At 40.8% G+C, this 24,327-nt stretch overlaps 1 protein-coding gene across 4 annotated transcripts in view; it reads right to left on the reverse strand.

Moving 5' to 3' along the window:
* Positions 1-950: 950 nt before the first annotated feature.
* CNTN5 (contactin 5) overlaps positions 951-24,327 on the reverse strand; it is a 590,502-nt gene continuing 567,125 nt past the window's right edge. For all 4 annotated transcript variants that reach the window (XM_078390096.1, XM_078390094.1, XM_078390095.1 and 1 more), the window contains exons 20-24: positions 22,245-22,354; positions 11,033-11,219; positions 10,459-10,571; positions 7,557-7,728; positions 951-3,403 (exon numbers count right to left, since the gene is read on the reverse strand). In XM_078390096.1, coding sequence (XP_078246222.1) covers positions 3,300-3,403; positions 7,557-7,728; positions 10,459-10,571; positions 11,033-11,219; positions 22,245-22,354 — 686 coding nt within the window. In that variant the 3' untranslated portion in view covers positions 951-3,299. The remainder of the gene's footprint in view (positions 3,404-7,556; positions 7,729-10,458; positions 10,572-11,032; positions 11,220-22,244; positions 22,355-24,327) is intronic.

Here is a 24,327-nt window from a genome sequence, read left to right on the forward strand (position 1 = left end):
AGCTTACTGGTTCAAGTATCTTGGCTGTGGGCCCAGAGGTTGGGACTGTGTTTCCTGCAGGTACAGCCAGCCTGTTTGGCCTTGGGCAAGCTGCCTAGTCCCTGGAAGAAGGGAATTCTCTACCTAGAAATCCCTGAAAAAGGGTTGCTATAAGTCAGAATTGACTTGATGACACATGATTTTTATTATTGTCCTTGTATATGATTCTCTCAAGCATATGCTATTTAAAATGTTATCCCTCTGTGCCACACAATCACCATGTCGAAACATATCAGCGCACATACTCAAAAACACAACAAATAAGGGGACGGGGAAGGAATTTTGCTGGTGGGCTGAAATCACAAAAGGCCTTTGAAACGGCCATGTGTGTCTCTTCCCCACTTCATTCTGTACTAGAAAATGGACATACGACACCATGAAAGAATGTCGGCAATTAGAAATGGCAGCAAATGATCAAAACCAAGGGAGGTCCGAGATGCTATGTGACCAAAAGAGTCGAAAGGGCAACAAGGGATTTTAGAGCCATCACTAGGGTAGAACAACTGGGGCTTTGGCCTAAGGCACCAAAATTTAGATGGCACTAAATTTAATTGTGAGCTCACTGGAGAGTGTCAGAGAAATAAATGGTCATACGTCCCAGTACTATTTACTTTTGGGGGAATCGTTCCACGGCCTGAAGCAAAATACCAACCTTGGCCTTGTTTCCAGGGAAAAAAAGGAAGTTTATGCTTTCAAAGAAAAAGAAGCCGATTAAAGAAAGAGGAAAAGGAAACAATTATTATTAGGGTTACTGTAACAAGACTGATATTTGCAAAGAATTGGAAGAATAATAATCAATTTAATATGGAAGAATGGTATAAAGAAATGCGGAATATGGCTATTAATGATAAATTAACTTGTGAAACTAAGGTTAGAAACGGAATATTGAAGTGTAATGATTTTAAGGATATATGGGAATTATTTTTTGGGGGTACACTAAAGGTTGTTTTTGGAAAGAAATGAGGCGATATGAAATATAATTAAAATATAAATGTAAACTAGTCCTGAGGGTGGGGGTTGCACAGATGATTGCAGTTTTGTTTAGTTTTAAATTGATTTGTTAGTGTGTTTGCTTTATTTGTTGTTGATTTTTTTTTCATTGTTTGGAAATTAAAATAAAATTTGTTTTTAAAAAAGCGGGGGGAAGAAAGAAGGGGACGGTATGGCACCCTCTCTCTCTTTCGCTGTATTGGGCAATGGTAAAGACCATTGGTGGTGAGTGAACTCTGCATCACATGCCCAAGAAAGAGGAAAGAGTGCAGTGGCATTGCGAGGCTGCCATGACCCTTTGCAATTCTGCTGGCTGTGAGTGCCAAAATTGCACATTATAGCTTTGTAATGTCTCTTCCATTCTAAATTTAAAAGTGGTGTAATCATACCATACCGCTAGAGAAAGGACAGTATCCTCCATGGTACCTGAGACCAGCATGATAAATTAGGTGATGCAGGACATTAAGCCCATGGAGTAACCTCTGCTCCCTGCTTCTCAAAATCACTTTGCCTATAGGCAGGGTCGGCACTGGTCCAAACTGTGAAATCAATATTTACGCAGACAGGACATAGTAGTCCAGATGACTGGTCTTCAGATAGGAACTCGTGCTCCTCAAACTAAACTAATAGATTGCCAAATAACTAGTATGAGCCAGACCGATGAGTTATGACCATCTGGTGAATAGAAAAGTAGAAAGACAGAAGAAAAGAGAAGAAAAGCTCTAAATAGACACATGTGTAATTGAATGGGTGCTGGCTGGATAGCTCAGTGGTTAGGTATCTGGCTGTGGAGCCAGAGGTTGGGAGTTCAATTCTCCACTGTGTCTCCCGGGAGTGGAGTGGTCTTGTGTGGTCCTGGGCAAGCTGCACATTCCCAGGATGCCCCCAGAAGCAAGGAATGGCAAACCATCTTTGATTACTCACTACCTAGCAAACCTTTGAAATGTTCATCATAAGTCAAAATTGACTTGACGGCACATGGTTATTTTATTACTTTATAAATTAATGAGAAAAGAATACATGAGATAAAAACTGGAAGTCAGTCCCATGTCAGAGATAGCTGAAGATAAAACATGGCTCTTGGAAAGCAAAAGGTTCAGAAGGCAAGGAACACTGTCTGACGTTATCCAGTCCAGTGCAGTATTGAGCGCAAAATTTGAACTTCGTGCATTTTTATTGGCAATAATCCAGGCAACACCATCCTGTTCCAATCCTAATAAGCTTCTTGATATCATTTCATTTAATCACCAAATATAGACAGTACAGTACCATACAAAATGGACTACAAAAATAAAGGTCTAAAGACTGAAAGCTGTTTGAGGAAGACAGCTTAGTCTCTTTGCATTCATTTCTCACTTCCAGTTACCATTTCCTGGAAGGGGATCATGAAGTGTCCTCTGATGCTTTCATTGCTGTTGTGTCTTCAATCAGCTATATTCTCGCTATTAAAAACAAGCATTGCTCCTTCATTCATTAAGATAGACAATAACCAAGGCAAAGAGATAGGGGGCTACATTTTCTCCTTTGCTCAGATGCTGCAGATTTACCTTGGGTTAAAAAGAGCTACTTATACACCCAGGGAATACAAACAAGAAAGAAAAAAAAATAGAAAATGATCATACTTGACCACCTTGACTTGGCATTATTCATAAAAAAAGAGAGAAGGTGCTAGAGTAATTTTGCAAGGGACCACGTAATGTATATATTGTCTTCATGCCTTGTCAACTAAGGCGAAAGAAAGCAAGCCAGCCTTTATGAAAAGAGGGAGGAGGTTGGGACATAGGGGGGACCCAACAGATTGCAAATATTAATCAACTTGTGTTCTTTTAAAAAATAATCCGTAACAACTCAAATGAAATAGATGTACTGTACTAGACGTCACGGCCGAAACTACTAATGATACAAGACTGATGTCAGCTAATATATAAACAGATTAGAAAAGTAAAAGTAAAATTTGACAGAATTTTTCATTTGTTTACAAAAGTTCATTTTGTATAATCTGCATATTCTCTGCTGGGCAATAAACATCCTCTTCTCCATAAAGGATATTTGCAAAAATTGAAGAGAAGAAACCTGATGAATTAGTTTAGCATGAGTTCCCTCCCACAACACTCTTCCTGGTGCGCTGTGTGCTATTCCCAAACATTCCAGACCCTTCGCTCTTTGCCTTTTCCACCCTTTGTGGACACAGAGTTCCATCCCTCGGTGTAATCAGGTGAGCCCAATTGAAGAGGTGAATGAGGAAAGGCCTGCCCACCCGCCTGTCGTCTTCACCAGGAGGTTGAAGGGACCATCAGTACCAAGAGGAATGTTACAGTCGACGAGGAAGTGGAGAAAGCCCGCAGGCCAGACTGAGAATTTGTGACTTTTCCACCTAGAAGGGACAAAACAAAAGAGAAACTGAAACAGCAGATCCCTGGAATATTATTTTGGCCTTTTGCAGATGTGAACACCATGGAGTCCTTGTGTCTCCTGGTGTAGTCTGAGTTGAAAAATTTAGGCCTAAATACAATTGTCAGTCCCGATTAGAGCAGACCCATTAAATCAATTGCTGGATGGTGTGCTGACACGTAGGTGAATCCAGCTGGTTCAGTGACTCTAGCTAGGATTGCCAACAAGATTCTCTCTCTCTATTTTATTTATTTATATGGCACATTTCTTCCCATCACATTAAAGTACAATTGCCAGAATCCTGTTTATGCAGCTCCGCATGTATTAAGCTATGGACTTTAATCTTTAATTAAAAGTTTCCTGTTCCTGTTCCAAGGCTCATGGGGATCCCCTTTGACCAGACGAAGATTAGGGTTCTTGAGATGGGCAGGAGCCTCTAATGCCCAGAAATTGCAATTGGATTCAAGTCTTAGTTGGCCACTGACTTACAAATGTTGAATAGCATTTGATCTGTGTTTGTATAAGGTTTGCATAACTTGCTGTAGCTAATTGCCACTATTTTCTGAGGTGCTGTGGCCTGTCTGATCTCAATTGCATACCTGACCATCCCGGGCCTAGTTGCGCAACTACACGATGTTACATAAATGTTAAGTGAACTCCAAAAGAATTCTACCATTAAAACAGACCTAACTCATTACAGTGGTGCCTTGCTTAGTGACATTAATCCGTTCAGGGGAAAAGGTTGCTAAGCGAAAACATCGTTAAGCGAAATTAAAAAGCCCATAGAAACGCATTAAAATGTGATTAATGCGTTCCTATGGGCTTAAAACCTCACTTTTAAGCGAAAATCCTCCATAGCGCCGCCATTTTCGCTGCCTCTTAAGCGAGGAAAAACAGTGGGCGGCCATTTTGTTTTCCCGGTGGCCATTTTGAAACCGTCGATCAGCTGTTTAAAAAAGGGTTGCTTTGCCCTGATCGCTTCCCTGCGATCATCGCAAAGCGAAAAAACCCGATAGGGATCATCGCAAAGCAATCGCTTTTGCGATCGCAAAAACTCTGTCGCTAAGCAATTTCGTCGCTCAACAGAGTGATCACTATGCGAGGCACCACTGTATATTATTAAAACATAGTTAAATTAAAATCCCTAGAAACCTCTTAATTAAAATACCAATAATATTTTAGCTAAAAAAGAAAAGCAGCACAGCCAGCTGAAACCCTGTTGTTAGAAGGCTGTCAACTGTTAAAGTGAAAGCTGCAGAATTAACATATTTTTCTGTGTATAAGATACCCACACTTTTCTAACCCAAAATTAAGAAATCAATATTTTAAGCATAAAACAAAACACATTTTCCTTTAGTAATTAGGTAACATTTACATACCAGTACTGTCATATTATGCATCACACTTAGCTTTGAGCATATCAATTTATTCAGCCTCTGGGCTCAGAACGCTCAGACATTATTAGTCCCTGTTGCATCTGAGCACTGCCTACATGCGCCACCTCCAAGGAGGTGTATTCCAATTGGTTTGTTCAGCATCAGCTGATGTAAGTTACATAAGGCTCATGATTGAAGGAAGCTAATTCTCCTGACTGTAGGATGCTAAGCCTCATCATTGGAGGCAGCTAGGCCTCGTGATTGAAGAAAGCCTGTTTGCAAAGGCAAGATATGGGCAGTTTTGCAATTGTGCGGTTCTCTCCTCAGCTTACTTCCATGCATAAGACAACCTTCAATTTTTACTCTAAAGGTTTTAGACAACAGTATCATCTTATACACGGAAAAATATGGTATTACTGGATTTGAGAAGCCAACCCCTACTGCTAAAATCAATTACATAGCAGGCACTGCATCCAGTGAGACACAGTGAAAGACTCAAAGAATATACATCAAATGCACATCCACTCTTTGGCTACCATGCCACACCTCCCATACTAAAATCAAGGACAAGCCTTTCCAAAAGGAAGACTTGGTGTTAATTGTCCCCAACACTTTTGATGTTACCTGTTATTATTGATTAGTATATATTCATTAGTGGTCCTGCAGTCTTAGCCTTTCTTAGCAGCAAGCTCCAAAGCATGTGACCAGGATTACACCTACCATTCTAAAGCCCCAAACAGTCAAGTCTTTCTGGACAGTGACATTATTGTGAGTGAAAAAGTCTTTTCTGATAGATACTGAGGAATCCTAGAAGGATGCTTGTGGCTCCAAAAGCTCAGTTCCATCCCTGACACCTAACTGACTAGGAAAAAACAATGGATGAAAAAAAGTGTTGGATACAAAAACCTGTGAGCACTGCCAATCCCAACTAAGGTGGTGACAGTGGGAAGTCTCTCCTCTGCTATGGTCTCCATAAACTAAAATGACTAAGAGCCTGTCTACATTAAAAAAAACACACACACAATATGTAGTGTTTTAATTTTAAGCCAATTCACATCACATGGTTTTTGAGCTGTACCAATTTGAGAGGGTACACAAAAGAGGGGGAAAAGCTCATTAAAGCGCCACCTGGTGGTTTTAAATAGGGCACACATGGGGAGGCTCCCTTTTAAAACCAGCTGTTAAGATTACAACTGGCTAAATTGATTAACAAAACAGCATGCTAAAATGAACAGCCCTCTGGTGGCTGTTTATTTTAACTCACTTCCTAAGAAAATGAAATGGATCAGGAGGAAATAAATGCACACTTTGAAATTCATTGTGTGAACATGAAACGATTCTTAGCACAGGCCAAATCCCAGGTGTTGTTTTTTTTTTTGGCTGCGTGACCAGGCCTGTTTTTGCACATCTTCCAATGGAGGGTATTTTTTATTGTGCACATTCATTTGCCTGCGGTTAAAAGGAAAGGAAAGGAAAGGAAAAGAACTGACCCTAGCAAATTCTGCCCAGGCATTTGTACATATTTTTAATAGTCTCACTAACCACAAACTGGATAACTAGGTAACAAAACAAATTTAAATAAAACAAAACAAGTTGATTTGCCTATTCCTTTAAGCTTCAAATCATGAGATGGAGTGAAGTAGTGAATTGCCATTTCGAAAACAATTTCTTCTTTGACTTCTCCCCAAAGTCTAAGAAAGAGATTGTAAATTCTCAGAGATTCAGTTATATATTGAGAAGGGATGGAAATATGTCTCCGAAGCTTTCTACTCATTGGTTGTTGTGGGTTTTTCGGGCCCCAAAGCCAACTACACCAGAGCACAGAGTGCTGTCCTCTGAAGATTCCGGCCACAGAGACTGGCGAAACGTCAGGAAGAACAACCTTCAGAACATGGCCAAAGAGCCTGAAAAACCCACAACAACCATTAGATCCTGACCGTGAAAGCCTTCGCGAATATATTTCTACTCATTGCTCTTCTACAATGACAGAAGAAAAAGTCATGGGTGAATATCTGAAGGTTTTAGTGCACAGATGAAGGCCAAATGAAGGACTTGCAGCAAATGATGCGGGCTTCTGATGTTAGCTGCTGAAGCTGAGATTTATGGACCTCTAACAGGCCGTTTCTTTATTTGGTTAGTTATACACTCTGTGGACATGGATGTGTGTGGACAAGATTCCCTACAGATGGATGAGCAGACTGCTTTTCTTCTATGGCTGGTGATAGAGGCTGCTCCAACTTGACATGGACACAGAAAAAAATGGGTGAGCCCTACTGGAGCAAATATTCACTCCTAGCACCCTCTATGGATTGCATCAGAGCCCAAATTCATTCATTTTATCCCTCAAATAACATGCCAAATGCCCATTCACAGCAATGAATTCTGGGTTTCTCTTTGGGTTTCTTCACCTTGCACCCCTTTTAAGGTAGCATTTTTACATGGGGGCATAATCTGTTTTTTTTGGGGTTACCAGTGACTCATGTGATCCTTTTTGGCTACCCTATCTTTGGAGGGAGACTGCTTGGGCATAACTTCTTTCAAACCTCTGCAGCCATACATTTACCCTATAGGAAGTGCAACAGGATTTTGGCTGTTACTCGTATGTCTTCCATTGCTCACTGGTAAGAATGAATGCATTATTCAGTTTTGTTAGTTTGCATAATTTTTTTAGCTTGCACATCTAGCAGATGGTGTAACAATAGTGGTAGAACTTAATGCAATGATAGGGGTTTTCACTTCTGGTGTTTGCAGAAACGTTACCTGAAAAAGAGGTTACTCTAATTTGGGAGCTGGGTGTTCCATCCCCTCCTTCACTCACGGCACGGACCTCAATGATATAGACACCAACAGCATCAGGAAGAAGTAGCATTGCAGATGTTTTCTGTGTTTCTATGACTTGACTGTTGCTGTGACCTTCTTGTCGAAACAAGACCTGTGGATGACAGAAACAGGTGTCGAATATCTGACCTTTAACAACTTTCTAATTCCAGACTTGAAAATGTCAAGATAGGATGAAGGATTTGGAAGGATATTGGAGACTTAGGCCTACACCATTACTGCTCCTTCCATATTTCAAGTCCTTCAAAGGCTCACTTCTATGGAAGAACACATCCAACTTGCATGCCTCTCTACAACTCTGAACCCTTGGCTTGCTACAGATGTAAAGGTAATCTTTTCAGGATTAGGAATCTGCACAGAGTCTGCACAGTCCATCCCTTCTTTTCTGCTACACAGATTCTAATTCCGTCCTTTGCTGATGGGCAAATGAAGGCCATTTTCTGCCACACAAATTCCAATCCCAAGAGATGGGCAAAATCTGTTAATTTTGCTATCTCTTTCATTCCCACACACATATTGTGCAAAACTATAGTACACTCTGAATCAAAACCAACAAAGAGTGTGGCTACACAGCAAGAAGAATTCTAATTCACTGGCTGTGAGGTCACACATGGAAATTTGCATTTCCCCAGGTCTGTTTAGGTCTCTCATGTGGCCATGGAAGAGAGAGAGAGGACGAGGAAATTGACTAAATAGTATTGCTCGCAGCTTGTTAACATAGATCTCTCCTGACTGGAAGGAGCATAACTACAGGAGAACTGCCACAATAAACTGTAAACAAGGGTTGCGTGGCAATTTCCTTCTCTCTTTTCCTCCTCTCATTCTCTATTTATTTTCCTTTTTTCCCTTTTCTGATTTGGTTTCTTGGTGCCCTAGCAGAACAGTGCTGGGACGAAGCAGTTTTTTTTTTAAAGAAATGTAATTACAATCACTGCACCATTGTGCCAATCATCAGCACACACTTTCCTGCATAGTTCAAGTGATCATACCGTATAAACGGATATAAATTGCCATGTGGGGGGAAAAGAGAGAGAGAGAGAGAGAGAGAGAGAGAGAAGGGAATCAGGCCCTCTCTCAATGTCATAGCATTTCCTGTAGTATATGTGAATGTAGTCATACCCAGACTGAAACAAAATTCTCACCCACCAGTTATAAAAATAATTTATATTTTAACCATGGCTAATTTTTAATTAGTTCAGAAAGTGTTATTGTGACCCTGGTTAATGCTTACTTCAGTGCTGAACACAAGTGGAAACAGAACATATGTAACTCACTTCTCCCATTTCTACAAATAATTCATACTAACACAATTAGTTTTTAAACCAAGTCTTACAAGAAAATACTGGGTGGGAATATGACAGTACCTGCTGATCCATTTGCCATTTCTCTCCATTTGAGAATTTGGTCCAGCTCTACACGTGTGTGTGTGTGCATCAAAGTACAGTACATGTCTCGGAATATAGCTATCCAGATTTGTGTTCTCAGGCTGTAGTTCCCAGAATTCCCTAAACAACATAGCCACAAACCTTGCTGTTAAGGGAATTCTGGGAATCATGTCCAAAAGCATGAATGTGTACACCTCTTCCCGAGAGGAATACTTCATATGCTTTCCATTTTTTTGATCTAACAACCATTTTCAAACAACATCTGGGCAAAGATGAACTTAATCTCCAAACCACCCAAACGTTGAGGAAGAAAGCAAGTATCCTATCAGCACAGATTATGGAAAATTCCCAACATAATCAGAACAAATCTCAGTATTTGCACTTTTGCTCTACAAAGAAAATACTAATTTGAATGGCATTTACAGCATCTCATGCTCCTGCTTTTCCTTCAATCCCATTGCAAACACTGTCAAATTGAAGCATTAGCATGGATTTTGCAGCTGCCTGTTCCTATTAACAGTCAAATGAGTTGGTGGCAGCACCACCAAGCTACATATATTGCTTTGTTTACAATCTCTGCTCGATGAGCATACTAGGTAAAACCCACCAGCTATGATGTTAAAGTCATTTTTCCCACCCAAAGAAGTTATTCCTTTCATATGATCTCTATGTTTTATACCGGAATGGAGGTAATGTCCCTCAGAGTCATTTTTGTGACCTCTCACCCTAGAGTTCTCCAGCCCCATTCAATCCATTTTTAAACACCACCACCCACCAATTTCTGCTCCTGGTGGTCTCCATGGGTTTTTTTTGTTTTTGGAACCAGGGGAGGGGAAATCTCCACATCCCTTACCTCTCTTCAAATTCAAATATTTTTTGTTTCTTTTTAAATTAGTGTTTTCAGCCACTTCCAGGCCTGGTGAGGCCCAGGTGAGATGCGGGCACTACAATTTGTCTTCAAGCCCACCAAGATCTCCCACACTGTTTTAAATACAGTATAATAAAAATTGCCAGTGGAAATTGTGCAAGCATTGACTTAAGATTCAGCAATTTATCCAAATGTCTACTCTAGTTGGGACTAGCTATAGGTTTTAGACTATGGTTCTTCCCCTACTTGATTGCTGGGGTTGAATACACAGTACCTTGTCCCCAATTATTGCTTTGCTGAATTTGATAAATTATAGCCAACTGAAGAGAGAAGAAAAGGAACTAATTATAATGGTTATGGGGGCAAGGATAATATTGTTGTTTGCCTGGAGAATCAGACTTTTGAAGTATATTAGTGGTTACCTTCCAATGACCCATCACAAATCACAATACTCCGAAATGTGAAATTATGAAGTGAGGAAAAGTTTATGCTAGAACAAGCTGACAGGCTTCACCACTTAAAAATGTCCTGCTTCTACACATAAGCTAAACACACCATGTGGAAAACTGACCTTGTATCCCATGACGTCTGATTCGTTTTCTAAAGGTCTAACAGGTTCCCATCCAAGGGACACATGGGCGCCATCTTGCATCCACATAATATTGCCTGGTGCTTGACTAGGAGCTGAGGAAAGATAAAAATATATACATACATGATATAATATTTTGAAACACATTTGGAAAAAGAAAAGAAAACACTAAGGAGAAGTTTAATTTTTTATTAGGTTTCCATTTGATTGCTAGCTATGCTAGATAAAGCCCAACAGCATAGTCTCTTGCTGAAAAAGTGTCATCTTAATAGCTTCTGGTGAGCCCTGAATCATTTAATCTCTCTTTGCTGTTCCACATCAGAAACATTTAGCCTTGTTTTCCAGAAAAATAGCCCTTTGCCTCTCATGGATACTAAATGTTCTCGGTCACATTTTAAAATACTGATCCTTTGAAGCTTGCTCATGAATCAAAACAGCACCACAACTTTGTTTTGTTATCTGATATAACTCTCAAGAAAAGGAAAACTAAATCAAGGGAACTGAAGCCATTTTGAGAGCTGCACATTATGGGGAGAACAGAAGTTTGGAAACCTACGAGATTTCTTGGTGGAGGCACGGACGATATTGCTAGGTGGTCCATACCCCGCGGAGTTGTAGGCCTTCACTCTCAGGTGGTATAAGGTGTTGCCCTCTAGCCCCGTCAGAACGATGGATGATTCATTTCCTTCTGTCCTGGCTTTCTCGGCAGCTTCCTCTTGTTCTATATCTTTCCAGTAACCAACCTGCCAATGGAAGTGTGAGGGATTAACCAGTACATTTGTGAAGTCCTTTCATGAATTCTGATTCTTCTGATGTCTATAGCAGTGCTTCCCATCCTCGGGTCCCCACATGTTCTTGGGCTACAACTAGAGATGGGCACAAACCGGTTCGTCCCAGTTGGTAAAGGCGGCAGCAAAGGTGCTGCCACTCCCCTCACCAAGCCCAGAGTGCTAGCTTCCTGCACCTCCTCAACTGATCATCCAGTCCTGGCAACCCCTCAGGTGTCTCTTGGCTGATTTCCCACTCAGACAAAAAGGTGGGGCAGAGAACTCTGTGCTCTAGCTTGTGACTGGGAAATTAACTAAGGAGGTGGAAAAAAATGCAAACTGAGCCCGGGGAGTGGCTTGATCAGCTGAGGAGGCAGGGTAGGGGACTAGCAGCATCTGTGCTGCCACCTTTACAAACCAGGATGAACGGGAACAAACCGATTCGTTCCCATCTCTAACTACGACTCCCAGAAATCCTTGTCAGCATATTTAGTGGCAAAGGTTTATGGGAGTTTTAGTCCCAGAACACCTGGGGACCCAAAGTTGGGAACCATCGATCTATAGCATGTTTCAGCATATAAACTTACTGAAATACCTTTTTTGTTATCAGTGAACTTTTGATGTCTTGCAGAAGCCCGAGTAATACCTGTGTGTCCACTCTGACCTACGGCAATATAGTCAGGCAATATAATTTAGCCACCTCCTTTCTTCTACTCTTCAGATGCTTTCGATCAGAATTGTCATAAATAGTACAGCTTTGAATCTCTGCCTGTCTTTAATAGAAATTCATATACATTTTCCATAATGTATATATTGATTTATACCATTTCCCAACATTTGTTGCTTTGTGCACATCTTTCTCATTGACTAAAACACATGTTTGCATATTTTTCATATTTTTACTGTTCATAGTTTTAAAATGAATTCATTATTTTGTGGATAGAAAATGTACTGAAAGCTTTTTAAATGTCTGATTCACCCCAGATTTTTCCCAGTACTTACTTACATACATACATACATATTCTGAGCATACACGGTTCGCTCAGGCTCACTTAAGCCAGAACACAATCACAGCTACAAAAATAATCTGGGTTTGCTTCTGGTTTCACAATAAGTAATCATTTTGTTAAAGAAAGAGGGCCATGGTTGACACTATGCCAAGGTGCCACCAAACACACTGCCCTCAGTTCTCCTGACTTGTGGTCTTTGTCCATATTGCAAATTGATTTTGACACTGAGTGGTGGTAACTGTCTAGACTTCAGACAAAGCAGTTCTGAGGCCAGCTGAGATACCAAGACCTGAACACAGTTCCCTTTAAATTAAAAAAATCTGTTTAGCCACTGAACTACAGCTTTTTGAAAGTTGAGGTTGAGCTGTCATGGCTGAGTAAAGATCTGAAGCTACAATGCAATATTTTAATCACGATATCATGGTGGCTTTCATGCCTAATGCTGTGAAGTCTTCCAAAATGTGCTATTTGTGTTGTTTTCGTTGCTCTAAGAAATCTCACCTGTATCTCTAGGGTAATGTCTGAAGAAAACCCACAGCTCTCTCTTCAGTGGGGCATTTGACATGCTCAGCCAGCCAGCTGCAGGATGCAACTATGTTAGCTTCCTGAAATTCAGTGCATCTCAGCATTGCCAACATGGGATATTGTGTGACTTGTTGGACAGGACTAGCAAGAACGAGTGCTGACAGAAAGTCAAAAGCACTTGAAAAGATTCAAGGGCAGCCCACCTCTGGTGGGCATTCAAAGAAATTTACTATTCAAACCTGGCAAGCTTTGACTGATTTCTGTGAGGAAGTGGCTTGAATAATATTTCCTTCCTTGGTGAACGCAGTGCACAGCGGGGAAGCTCTGAATCTGTGTAATGAATTGGAGATGACAGAACACCTGAGGAAACCTTGTAGTGGGTTAATCATACGGAGCAGCATCGCTTGGGGACAGAGAGGAAAGCCGAGGGTTTGGTCTGAGTTACTCAGATGGGAGCAGGTTTCTGTCAAATGTAATTCAGGAAGAACCCTCTCTTTGGATCACCCCCTCCTCGTTTGCGCATAGAAGACCAAATCGCTTTTGATGTTTACAAGTCTGTGGCAGTCGCTGCTTGCCTTCGCTGCGTTTTCGCTGCTCTCTAGAGGTTTTGCTGGCAGTGCGTGAATTCTGAATAGTTTCTTTGTAATCCATTCAGAGTAGGTGTCTACTTCTTGCAAGGCATTGGTTCTGCAGCTGGAAAAATGCTTATTTCAGGATAGCACTGGAGTTACTTCCACTGAGTGAACACAGTACAACTGCTATTGAGTTATTATAGTTGTTTTATACAAAAGACCTATGTCTCATTTTTCTGATGAGAAGATGGATTTTTACAGAGCAGGAGAAATGCAGTCTGTCTACACATGGACTTTGAGACTAAGGGCCTGTCCGTACTGGGTTGTTTTGGGTGTGGGTGTGGGTCGAGCTACAAAGGTTCTATTAAGGTGCTCTTCCCATCCCCATGTAGCCTGATCAGCTGTCAGAGGGACAGGGAAAATGGGTCCTCTTCTCCATCCTACAAATCTATACAAATCAAGATTTATCTGGTTTACTTATAAGGAAGGAGACAGTTGCAACAGCAGCCAGAGGCAGATATAGTGTGAGGGGAGAACATTGAGGTGAATGTTGGCCGCCATTCCCCCAACTTTTTCTTCAGCTGGAGTTCTGATAGGGCTGCGCCACCTTGTGGGGGTGGAGCCCATGGAGGCAACATAACCCCCTTCCCTGCCATTTCTATTGGCCATCATTCAGCAACCGGCCATGGCTTTCTTCTTTGTTTGTTTGTTGGAGAAAAGCAGCATATTCAAATGGCAATTCATCGACTTGGCATGATTTTAGAATTTCACTGCATCGGTCAGGGAAACATTAAAAATGCCACAACCCAAGTAATGCATTACAAGGTTGTCTCCGCAGTTAACACTGCCACCAATGTCATTTCGGTGAAAGAGCTATTTTGCATCTGAATGAATCATCCTAAAAAGATCTTAGCCCCATGCCAGTTTGGTACATGACAACTATTAAAGGGAAAGGATGGCTCATTTTTAGTCTAAACACAAGCAGACAGGGTCTTTTCCCCCCAAGCCAAACTGTGCCATGAGAGAGCTTTATATCATAACTATATGCCAGTGTGGACAGGCTCTAAGTGTGAACTCTCATCAGCTTTTTAGCAAATTTTGCTATATGATAGTACGACAAACTAGTTCAACCCTTTTCAGGTAAAACACCAGTCAACTAAACCTATAATTGTGCTCTAACTGATTTGGAATTCCTTGTAACTAGAAATGGGCACAAATTGAAAAATGAATTGTAAGATTCATTAAAAAAGCAATAATTTGTCGACAAATGTAATAATGATATATACCGTTCTCTATCACATTCTGTATTTTTTATTTACCCCAATACCCTGATCCAAATCCCTATACTCTTCCCTTACCCAATGGAAATGGATTTTTTTTTAAAAAAATCACTAATTTGTCAATTTGTATTCATACAAATTAATGCCCTCAATGAATACAAATCAATTATTTTTTAGGGATTTTTGATTTGTCAATTGGTTGAGCTATAAAATGCCCCCCCCCATGCACCTAGAGGCACAAAAATCACAGAAAACTTTCCTCTGATTCTCCTCCATAATATCTCCCAGTCTGGTAAAGATTGGGTTTCCCCAAGCCAGCTGCTAAAGGGCACTTTCCTGGGGGGACCCAGTTTGTGAGTGTATAACGAATCTGAAAGGACTTGTAGAGGAGAGTCAGGGGAAGCTTCTCTGCAAATTTTAAAGGAAAAAAATGAATTGATGAAGTGCTGAATTGTCAATTTATCAGGAAAAAAATGTAAATTTATGATTTGTGATATGTCAACCTTGATGATCACAAATCAAAACAAATCACATTTTTTTTCCTGATTCATGCCTATCTCTACTCATAACTCAAACATCTTCAACACTTAAGGGATTGGTTTAAAAAATTCATGATATTTTAACTGACATCTTCTGTAGCTCAACTCAAATTTTAAGGATAATACATGGAAATAAGACAGGAGAACTCATTATATTAAGCAATCATACTAAATCTCTGTAATAAACTAGCACTGAGAACTGTCTTAGCTAAAATAAGGGAACATTCAATGAAATGAATTCATAGGTAGCTTTAATCACTGCCTATATTTAAAACTTGTCCCTGGACAAAACATTTACTTTTCACTTGAAGAATTGTAATTATATTAGGTAATTTTAATCATATATGGTGGAACAGCAATACTGGACAAAATCCTGTTTGTATAAAATTATGCAGTGGAAACTGATGATATCAACAGCCTGTGACAGTAACAATTTAATAAAACCAATTAAAAGCTCCCTGTACCTCCCTAGGGCTCCCTTTTGCCCTGAGGAAGCAATTTCAGAGCCTCAGGAAAGAACGCAGGAGGTAGAAGCTTCAAAAGTAAAATATCACTGCTGAATTTCCACACTGGCATCCAGACTACTGGCTGCAATCCGGCAATGGTTTTTCACTTTTAGGAGTTTCCCCATCCTCTCCGTCCATGTGGGAAAATGTTATTAAAAAACATTCTACCTAATGATTTGAACTTCATCCCTTTCGCAAGGGCCCAACAGCTGATTTTCTAGCATCTTGATCCTTCTGGGGGCCACTCCATTTTCTAAAAATACACCTGGACACGTGTAGAAGAACACTTTTTATGAGTGGTGTTCTCATAAGCAAGAACTATCTTTCTGAAGCTATCCATTCTTTTTGCCACTTTCTTTCTTGGTTGCAGGAGATGAGGATGAACTTCATCGTTGGAACTCTATCAATTGACTGAAGGTTTGGCTTCATGTGGCTCTCTCCCCCAAACTTGGAACATAGAAGCACTTATGGCTGTGCTCACCCATTCTCCTTTTCACATTCCTGGCTTTTTATAGAGGACCGTGCCATGATTCTAATTTTATCCAGAGGGCTATCTGGCTCTGAAGAATCTGCTCATAATTATCTGGACAACATTTTCTCTGAGAACGAGCCTTACAGTCCAATTGTACGACAATGCAGTGAAACAGGAGCTCACAGACTTGGGAAGTTGCTTCCGGCAGCACATAGACAATCTGCAGCTGCTAGCAATTTTTCAGGGTGAGTAGGGCAGAGGTGTGAACCTCTCTGTGAGTGCCCCTGCAGCTAAACACAGGGCCTGGCTGCAAAAATAGTACTGTGGATTTAGGAAAGAAAAAGTTCAACAAAATAAAGAGGCCTAGAGTAAGATAAAAGAATGCTTGTGAAAGGTAGAGCTGGGAACATAATTCCGAAAACGTCCTGTTCATGACTACTGGCTGGAGGATTCTGGGAGTTGTAGTCCAAAACAGTAACTTTTCCCATCTTTTTGGAAACTTGTCCCATGTTTGGGTAGTAGGTAATAATTTAGCCAAGCTGTCGAATCCAGCCCTGTAGCAAAGAAGACTTTTTGACAACATCAAAAATTGTATTCTAACAGATTAGTGTGGTGTTAACTCCAACATATGCCGCTATCACATAGGTTTGGAATAACAACCACCTCAGAACTGCAGAGCTGGAAGGGGACCCTATGGATCATTAAGTCCAACCCCTGCCAAGGAGGCATAGTGGGGAATTGAACCCCCAATCTCTGGCTCCATAGCCAGAAACCTAAACCACTGAGTTATCCAGCAGTTTTGAGCAGGAGCTTCTTATGCTAATTGTTCTCAGAAATCTGCCAGCAAGATGACCTGCTGGCAGAACTCTGGACTAAGTAGAAGAGCCAAGAGATCTGCCTAAGGGTGTGATCGCATTGTGAAATAGGTCACAATTTGGACTGCAACCTATTTCCTGGTGATCACACAATACATGGAGAAATGCACTCTGATCTGTGCTCTTGTTGGATCTTTTTGGCTTATACTTTTTTGTGATCATCATGGAGTGATTCCCTGGCAGTTGGAAGGGTCACTTTAAGGGAGATTGTTCCTGTTACAGCAAACCCATTCCAATGCAATTAGATGTGTGCCTTTTGTAGTCACCGGCTTTCCCCTTAGATCAGTCAGTGATAGGAGAAGAGGTGGGTGAGGGAGGAAGTGAGTTATGCCAGATCCAAACTTCCATCTCAGAGATACAACCATTATGCCAGCATGAAGGCAGGCCAACAGCCCTGGGCTGGGCAGATTTTGGGTTCAGCACAAATGGCTCTCTGTCAACTTAGCTGATGCTCAGCCATCCTCAGACAATTCCAACTGTGGCCTAATTTTGTGCTGCCACAGTGGCTGTGAGTTTGGGCTGAAAGGGGTTTTGATCTGGAGTCAATCAGTGTCTTCCCTTCTCTGCTTTTTTCAGCTCTTCTGCTGGATGATTGTGCCAGCAGATCTGAGAATGGCTAACGTAAGGGAAGATGTGCCAGCAAAAGGGGCTTCTGCTCATTCCAAATCTATGACAGCTGGCTTATCTTTGAGTCTGCACTGTCAGTCATGACTGGAAAATGTTCCAGGATTTCATCCGGTGCAAAATTTTGAAGTTAATTTGCCTGTTCTCTTGTATCCCCTGTACTTGTGTATGTTGGAGAACAGCTATCTTTAGGATTTTACATTTCTGTGAATGCAGCTGTGCCACAAATATTTAGACATGTGTATATAATCTGGGTCATTCCCTGAGGAGACTACCCAGAATTAGGTGTGCATTAGTATGTTATGGATGTGAAGAAATTTCATTGAATTACCTGTTCTGAGTGAGACGGGCTGTCTTGACACATCAGCCGGTCAGAGCATGTTGGGGAGATTTCCTTAGGTTTTCTGATATTTCCTGCCCCCAGCATAAGAACAAGCTAAGGAATGGTTTTTCTATTTGAGATTTCTTAATTTTGTGGAAAATATAATTAGCAGAAAACAAGTGCATTTTTGTTTTTGTGAAGCAAGGCGTATGCAAACAACAGGCACACAAAGAGTGACTGATTGCTCAGAATGATACCAAAAACCCATCTGATGCCTCTAATTTCAACAGTCCATGCAACAAGGTAGTAGTTTCCACAGCTTAGTTCCACAATCTGTGCAATTTTTGCAACTGGCATAAAGATTGTTCTTGCAAATACAGAAATTTTGATGAGAACAGCAGGAAACATCTCACTATCTCACAGGCAGAAAACATATGCAACAATTTGCATATGTCTAAATATATGAAGGGGATATGTATATATGCCAAGGACAGGGGAAGAAACAAATTTGAGACCTGAATTTCATGTATGACTCAATTATGTGTTCACTTCACTTGAGGCCAGTTTTGACCATGTGAAAATTTGTTAAGACATAGCTCAGAAAAGTTCCTTTAGGGACTACGTTCGTTCGTTTAGTCGTTTAGTCGTGTCTGACTCTTCGTGACCCCATGGACCAGAGCACGCCAGGCCCTCCTATCTTCCACTGCCTCCCGGAGTTGGGTCAAATTCATGTTGGTCACTTCGGTGACACTGTCCAGCCATCTCATCCTCGGTCGTCCCCTTCTCCTCTTGCCGTCGCACTTTCCTAACATCAAGGTCTTTTCCAAGGAGTCTTCTCTTCTCATCAGATGGCCAAAGTACTGGAGCCTCAGCTTCAGGATCTGTCCTTCCAGTGAGCACTCAGGGTTGATTTCCTTTAGAACGGATAGGTTTGTTCTCCTTGCAGTCCAGGGGATTCTCAAGAGCCTCCTCCAGCACCACAATTCAAAGGCATCAATTCTTCGGGGGTCTGCTTTCTTTAGGTAGTCCCTTCATGCAGGGACTACAGTTCCCAGAATCCCTAGCCAACATGGTCATACAGATTTAGTTCCACAATTTGTGCAACACATGTGATGGCACCATTTATGTAAATGTTCTTTTTGCAAATGCAAACCTCTTGTTGACACCAACATAAAGTATTTCACAAGTGAGGAGGTGGCCGTGATGTCTGGGTTATTTTTGAACTTGCGGGAGGGGGGCAGCATATCTTTGCTAAGGTTGGTAACATCTCGTGAAGCAGGAAGAAAACCAGCTCAGTTTTATTTTATTTCACTCGGCTTTAAAAGTTTGAAGTCTCCAGTTTTCATAAAGTGTATTGGGGGAACAATCCAGGGTAACAGTGGTCTTTGGATTGGTGCCTGTGCGGCCACAGATTATGATGGCAGTCTCTGTGGGCAGACAGTTTGCTATTAGAGGTCTCCCTTGAATGTTGGCAGAAAGATCCGCAGCCATGGTTCCTCCTTCATGGCTGCTCTAATGGCAGAGTGGGCCAAAGCATGATATTCTAGAATTGGCTTTAGATCCACCAGTCCCAACCCCTCCTGTTTCTCAAAACACCTGAAGAATGAAGGTGAAAGGAGGTTCCTCTTGGAGATGCCCAACAGAAAGGCAAGTGGGAAGACAAACATATAAGAGCCTGTCTTTTTCAGATCCCTCTCTGCCTGCAACAAGCTGGCAGGCTGGTGTATTTTTGGCAGTCTGTGAGCTGGGATGTCTACCTTCCCCCAGTAATGTAGTATTACTTGGTTAATGCATCTGCCACACAAGTTTGCACTCCTCTGAAGAGAACTGTGGTAGTACATGCAAAATCCAGAGCCTTATAGATCTCTTAGGCTGTTCGGACACACAGTTGGTCACCACTGTAATTTGCATGGTTACATTAAGCAATGGGGAGGCACTAGAGTTTGTGTCACTGCATAGGAAGTGGTCTTCAGCCAACATAGATCATCTGCCCATCTAGCCCACTATTGTTTATTCTGAATGGCAGCGAATGTCCAGAATGTCAGACAGAGAAAGTATTTGGACTAGAATTGCTGGGAATTGCTCTTTTCACTTTTGTGGGGTCCTTTCCTCAAACCAAGAGTGCAAAAGTAGGAACAGAAGCAATCTTTCCATCCAAAACCTCTCTCTTGGGGTTTGTGTATATGTTGTTTATGCAGTCATTTAATTTAGGTTATTGGTATGTGAGAAATGAAGAGGAAAATCACATCAAAACCATTGACTCACGGGGAGATATTTTTCCCATTTCTGGGAAACGGCAAGTTTTGCCTGTGCCCAGCCTGCTGATCTTAAATTAATTAATTAATTAATTAATTAATTAATTAATTAGTTAGTTAGTTAGTTAGTTAGTTAGTTAGTTAGTTAGTTAGTTAGTTAGTTAGTTTGTTTGTTTGTTTGTTTGTTTGTTTTTAATACCACCCATCTGGCTACCAAGGCCACTCTGGGCAGTTTAATCAATAACAACTTAAAACGAAATGTGAAAATAATGAAAATAAAATACATTAAAGTAATAAAGGCCTGGCAAAGGGTTGAATGTATAGTTATTAAAAGCACCACTGTATCAGGATGTTCCAGAGTTTGTGATGACCTGTCTAAATAGCCATGTTTTTAATAATCTTTTGAGAGTTCCCAATAAAGGGGCCAGGCGAATTTCAGGTGGGAGACTATTCCAAAGTTACAGAGTGACCACCAAGAAGGTCCAATTCTGGTTGTCATTTTCTGGGCCTCTCTCGGGGTCAGAACTCTCAACCACCTGGCCTAAGAAGACCTTACAGGAGAGGCAGATTTAGTTGGAAGGAGGTGTTCTGTCAGATACCAGAATTTGAGAAAGTGCCCATTTGACCTGCAGCTCCTGTCATTTTTCATCCAGGACAACCATTTCGAAACCTTAGTATTCTGTTCAAAGATGTGGAGCATAAGGGTTCCAATGTGTACAGCATTTAACATTTGCCCTGTATAGCTATACAAGCTGGTGACTGCCCTGTTGCAAACAATGGGGCTTTACACTTGCAGATGGGGTTGCTAGATCACCCCTTTCATGAGTAGCATTAAAAGCAGGTAACCATGGGTACAATTACACAGTGAGGGACATGTGATTTCACTCACATGAATTAGCTGTGAAGTCCTACCTGAGAATGTAGGTTTTCCCAGGTCTATCCACATTAATAAAAGAAAAGCCTTGTTTGCAGCTTGTTTGCAACCCTATTTATAGCCCTGCAGGTGGCACAGTTAAAAGGGAAATGCTAATAAGGTGTAACAAAGGCTTCCTCCTCTCATTAGCTTTTCTGCTCTTTAGCCACCTTTGGTTCTTTTTAAGGAGAAAGGTGGGATGAAACTATTTTAAATATATAAATTTCTGTAACTTGTTTTTAAAAAAGAGAGAGATTGTGTTCACCTCTAACTTTTAAAAAAACCACAAAATATCTTGCTGATACTTCTTTTGCTGTTCTCTGAGTGTGTGCTGACATGGTGGCTTTTTTGCATGAGTTCAATCAATCACATTCTAAATTGATGTGAATGGATCTGTTTTTCAAAAAATAGAAGCCCCAGCAGCAGACAGAAAAAAACCCTATGGATTGGGAGGAGCAAAATTCTGGTTCACATTTGCCTTTGCATCATATGGTGAATGCCAAGGTATTTCCAATATTTTTCCAGTGTTGTTTCACCCAATGTGTGGAATGGACCATTTCTTATACAGGTTTCCTCAAAACAGGACACTGCCCAAAATCTGCAAAATAAGATACATTTTTAAAAAGCTGAGGTCCTCGTAAAGGAAGCAAAGCTTCTTCACAAAAGCTCATGTGGGCTCGAAGTTAAACAGCTGCCTTAGAGTTCCTGAAAGCCTCAGCAAAAACAAATGCTCTGATGACAAATGATTTGCTGGAGGACAGATAGCAGTGGTGATTGCCCCTGTATTTTAGTTTTTCCATCAGTTTGCTTGTCTAGAAACTGCAAAGGAAGTCAGCTTTTTTTTAAAAAATGGAACCGTGAACTCCATGCAGACATAAAGAAGAGTCAAAGATAGTGGTGATTATGGACAAAACATGGAGGAGAATCCAAAGTAATGCCAGTCCACACTAACCTTTGCATGATCCAACATCTTCTAAATCATTTGTTACTCATTTGTTACAAGGATTAAATTTCTGACACAAGTTGTAGTGTGTGATTTTCATTTGTTAAAAAAGAAGAAGAGATTCCCCATATCTCTGACACATCATATTATATTCTGTATTAATACCTCAAATCCCTGCGGTCTTCCCAGACTTTCTTTACTATGTCTCCACGACACAAGAATCTCTGATACAGACAGTCCTGCAGCCTTGATATCAGTTGGAGCTGTGCTGGGTTCTGCAGGAAGAAAAGAGATTGAAGGAATAAACTTCAGCTGTAACAGCTTGTATCTATCAAAAATACTAGGACAGAATTTGTCAAATACTTTCTCCTTAGTGTCTCTTATTGCTGAGGATAAAACGTCACGGTTGTCTTGACTATCGGGGAGAAAAAAGAAAAGAAAAGAAAAATACAGCGACAACCATTATTTCCATGGTATTTCCTTACATCTTCTCATCTTACCCAATATCATTGTCAGGGCCAGAAAGATAAGCTTGGCCGTGTAAAGCAGCCGTCAGGCATTGGATGTTTCTAAACAACTAGCAAAATGTTCAGCAGTCTGATGGACAGAATATGAGTGAAGAGATCAAAAGAAAATAAACTCAGAGTGGGTCATTATAAAATAACTGCAAGATGAAACAATTCTAAGAAACTCTCATTGATGTAATCAGAATTCAGATTGCAAAAAGGAACTCATTCCTTTCTCAGCAGATAGTTTCAGGAATTGTTCTTGTGGCTTTCATCACACAAGCGATTTGTTGTGTTGTGCATTATTAATATGTCGAAATGCCATTAGCCAGTGGGCTGGGAAATAAAATAAATCCCTGTATACGGTTAGATGGCTAGATAGCTCAGCAAGTTGACTAGCTGGCTACAGAGCCAAAAGTACGGAGTGTGGGTCCCTATTGTGCCTCCTGGGAGGAGAGCCATCCTGGGTGGCCTTGGGCAAGCTGCATAACCTCAGGAAAACCTTGAAAAGATGAGGATGGTAAACTATTTCTGAGTACCTAGAAAATCCTGGGATGATACCCAGTATGGTGTAGAATGACAGACTAGGATTCTGGAAACCAAGCTTCAAATCCTCACCTGGACTTGAAAACTCACTGGGTGAGTGGAACTTGTAAAACCATTTCTTAAATATCTCACTTACCTTAAAAGCCCTAATACAGTTGCCGTTAAGTTCAGTTCTGATTTGACAACACATAACAAGAGAAAATACTGGGAAGGGTTGCCATAAGTCAGAATCGGCTTGATGGCATGTACTTACTTTACTTGTTTAAGCCCAACATTTTCATTTTTGACAGGAGGGACTCAGGCAATAATTTTGCCTGTCAGCTGTGGTCTAATTTGTAGCATGTAACTGGAGAGGCGTAGACTCAACATGGGCCTTCAGCATGCAAAGTATGTGTCCTGCCATCTTTCCCCTGTAAATCAGCATCTCCCCTCACCTCTGGAAAGCGAAAACTTCCACTTTGTTTTTTTTGTGACACTGCAAATGAATTCCTGTGTTTTCATAGCATAAAACAAGTTATGCAGTCAAAGCAATATTGATGCTTCAGTGTTTTGCACCCAATATGATTTTCTGTGCAACAAGCACACTGCATTTTCTGTTTTATGCATTATAAAAATGTGTGCATGGAAAGCCATTTCCTGAATTTTATATCACTGAGGCAATTACCTTGTTGTCAGGGAAGATTGCAATGGGACAAATAATTTGTGATCTACACAGACTGTTGGGTGGCAGTTTTCTATAAATGCAGAAATCATTTCCCTTTCATGGAACTGCATGGCTCAGAATGAAAAGTAAGCAGATGAAAAATATAAATAGCTATTTGCCATGTGGGAGTAAACATCAAGTATTTCTTTCTAATGCAGGAAGCAAATGTGGTATGTTCATGTGTGTATGTGCATGCACATGCATGCATGCACATGCATGCTCCATGCAGATATGCACCCATGTTAGACACTAAAAATGCAAATATTCCAGAAAAGCTTGGGTGCCCACCATCTATGAATAAACTAATAATCATCTGGAAGTTTATAGAGATGAAATGGTAGCTTTTACTGATTTGGACAGGAAAAAGGGACCATCAAATCTGCTACAGTTTGAAATAGCTCATAACTCAGTACATTGCTGAATGCTATTTGACTAACACTAAGATAGATGGGTTCATTAGGTTTTCCTATAATTGCTGCCAGTGTTACGATCA

This window comes from Pogona vitticeps, chromosome 3, assembly GCF_051106095.1.
Source record: "Pogona vitticeps strain Pit_001003342236 chromosome 3, PviZW2.1, whole genome shotgun sequence".
NCBI classification, from domain to species: domain Eukaryota; kingdom Metazoa; phylum Chordata; class Lepidosauria; order Squamata; family Agamidae; genus Pogona; species Pogona vitticeps.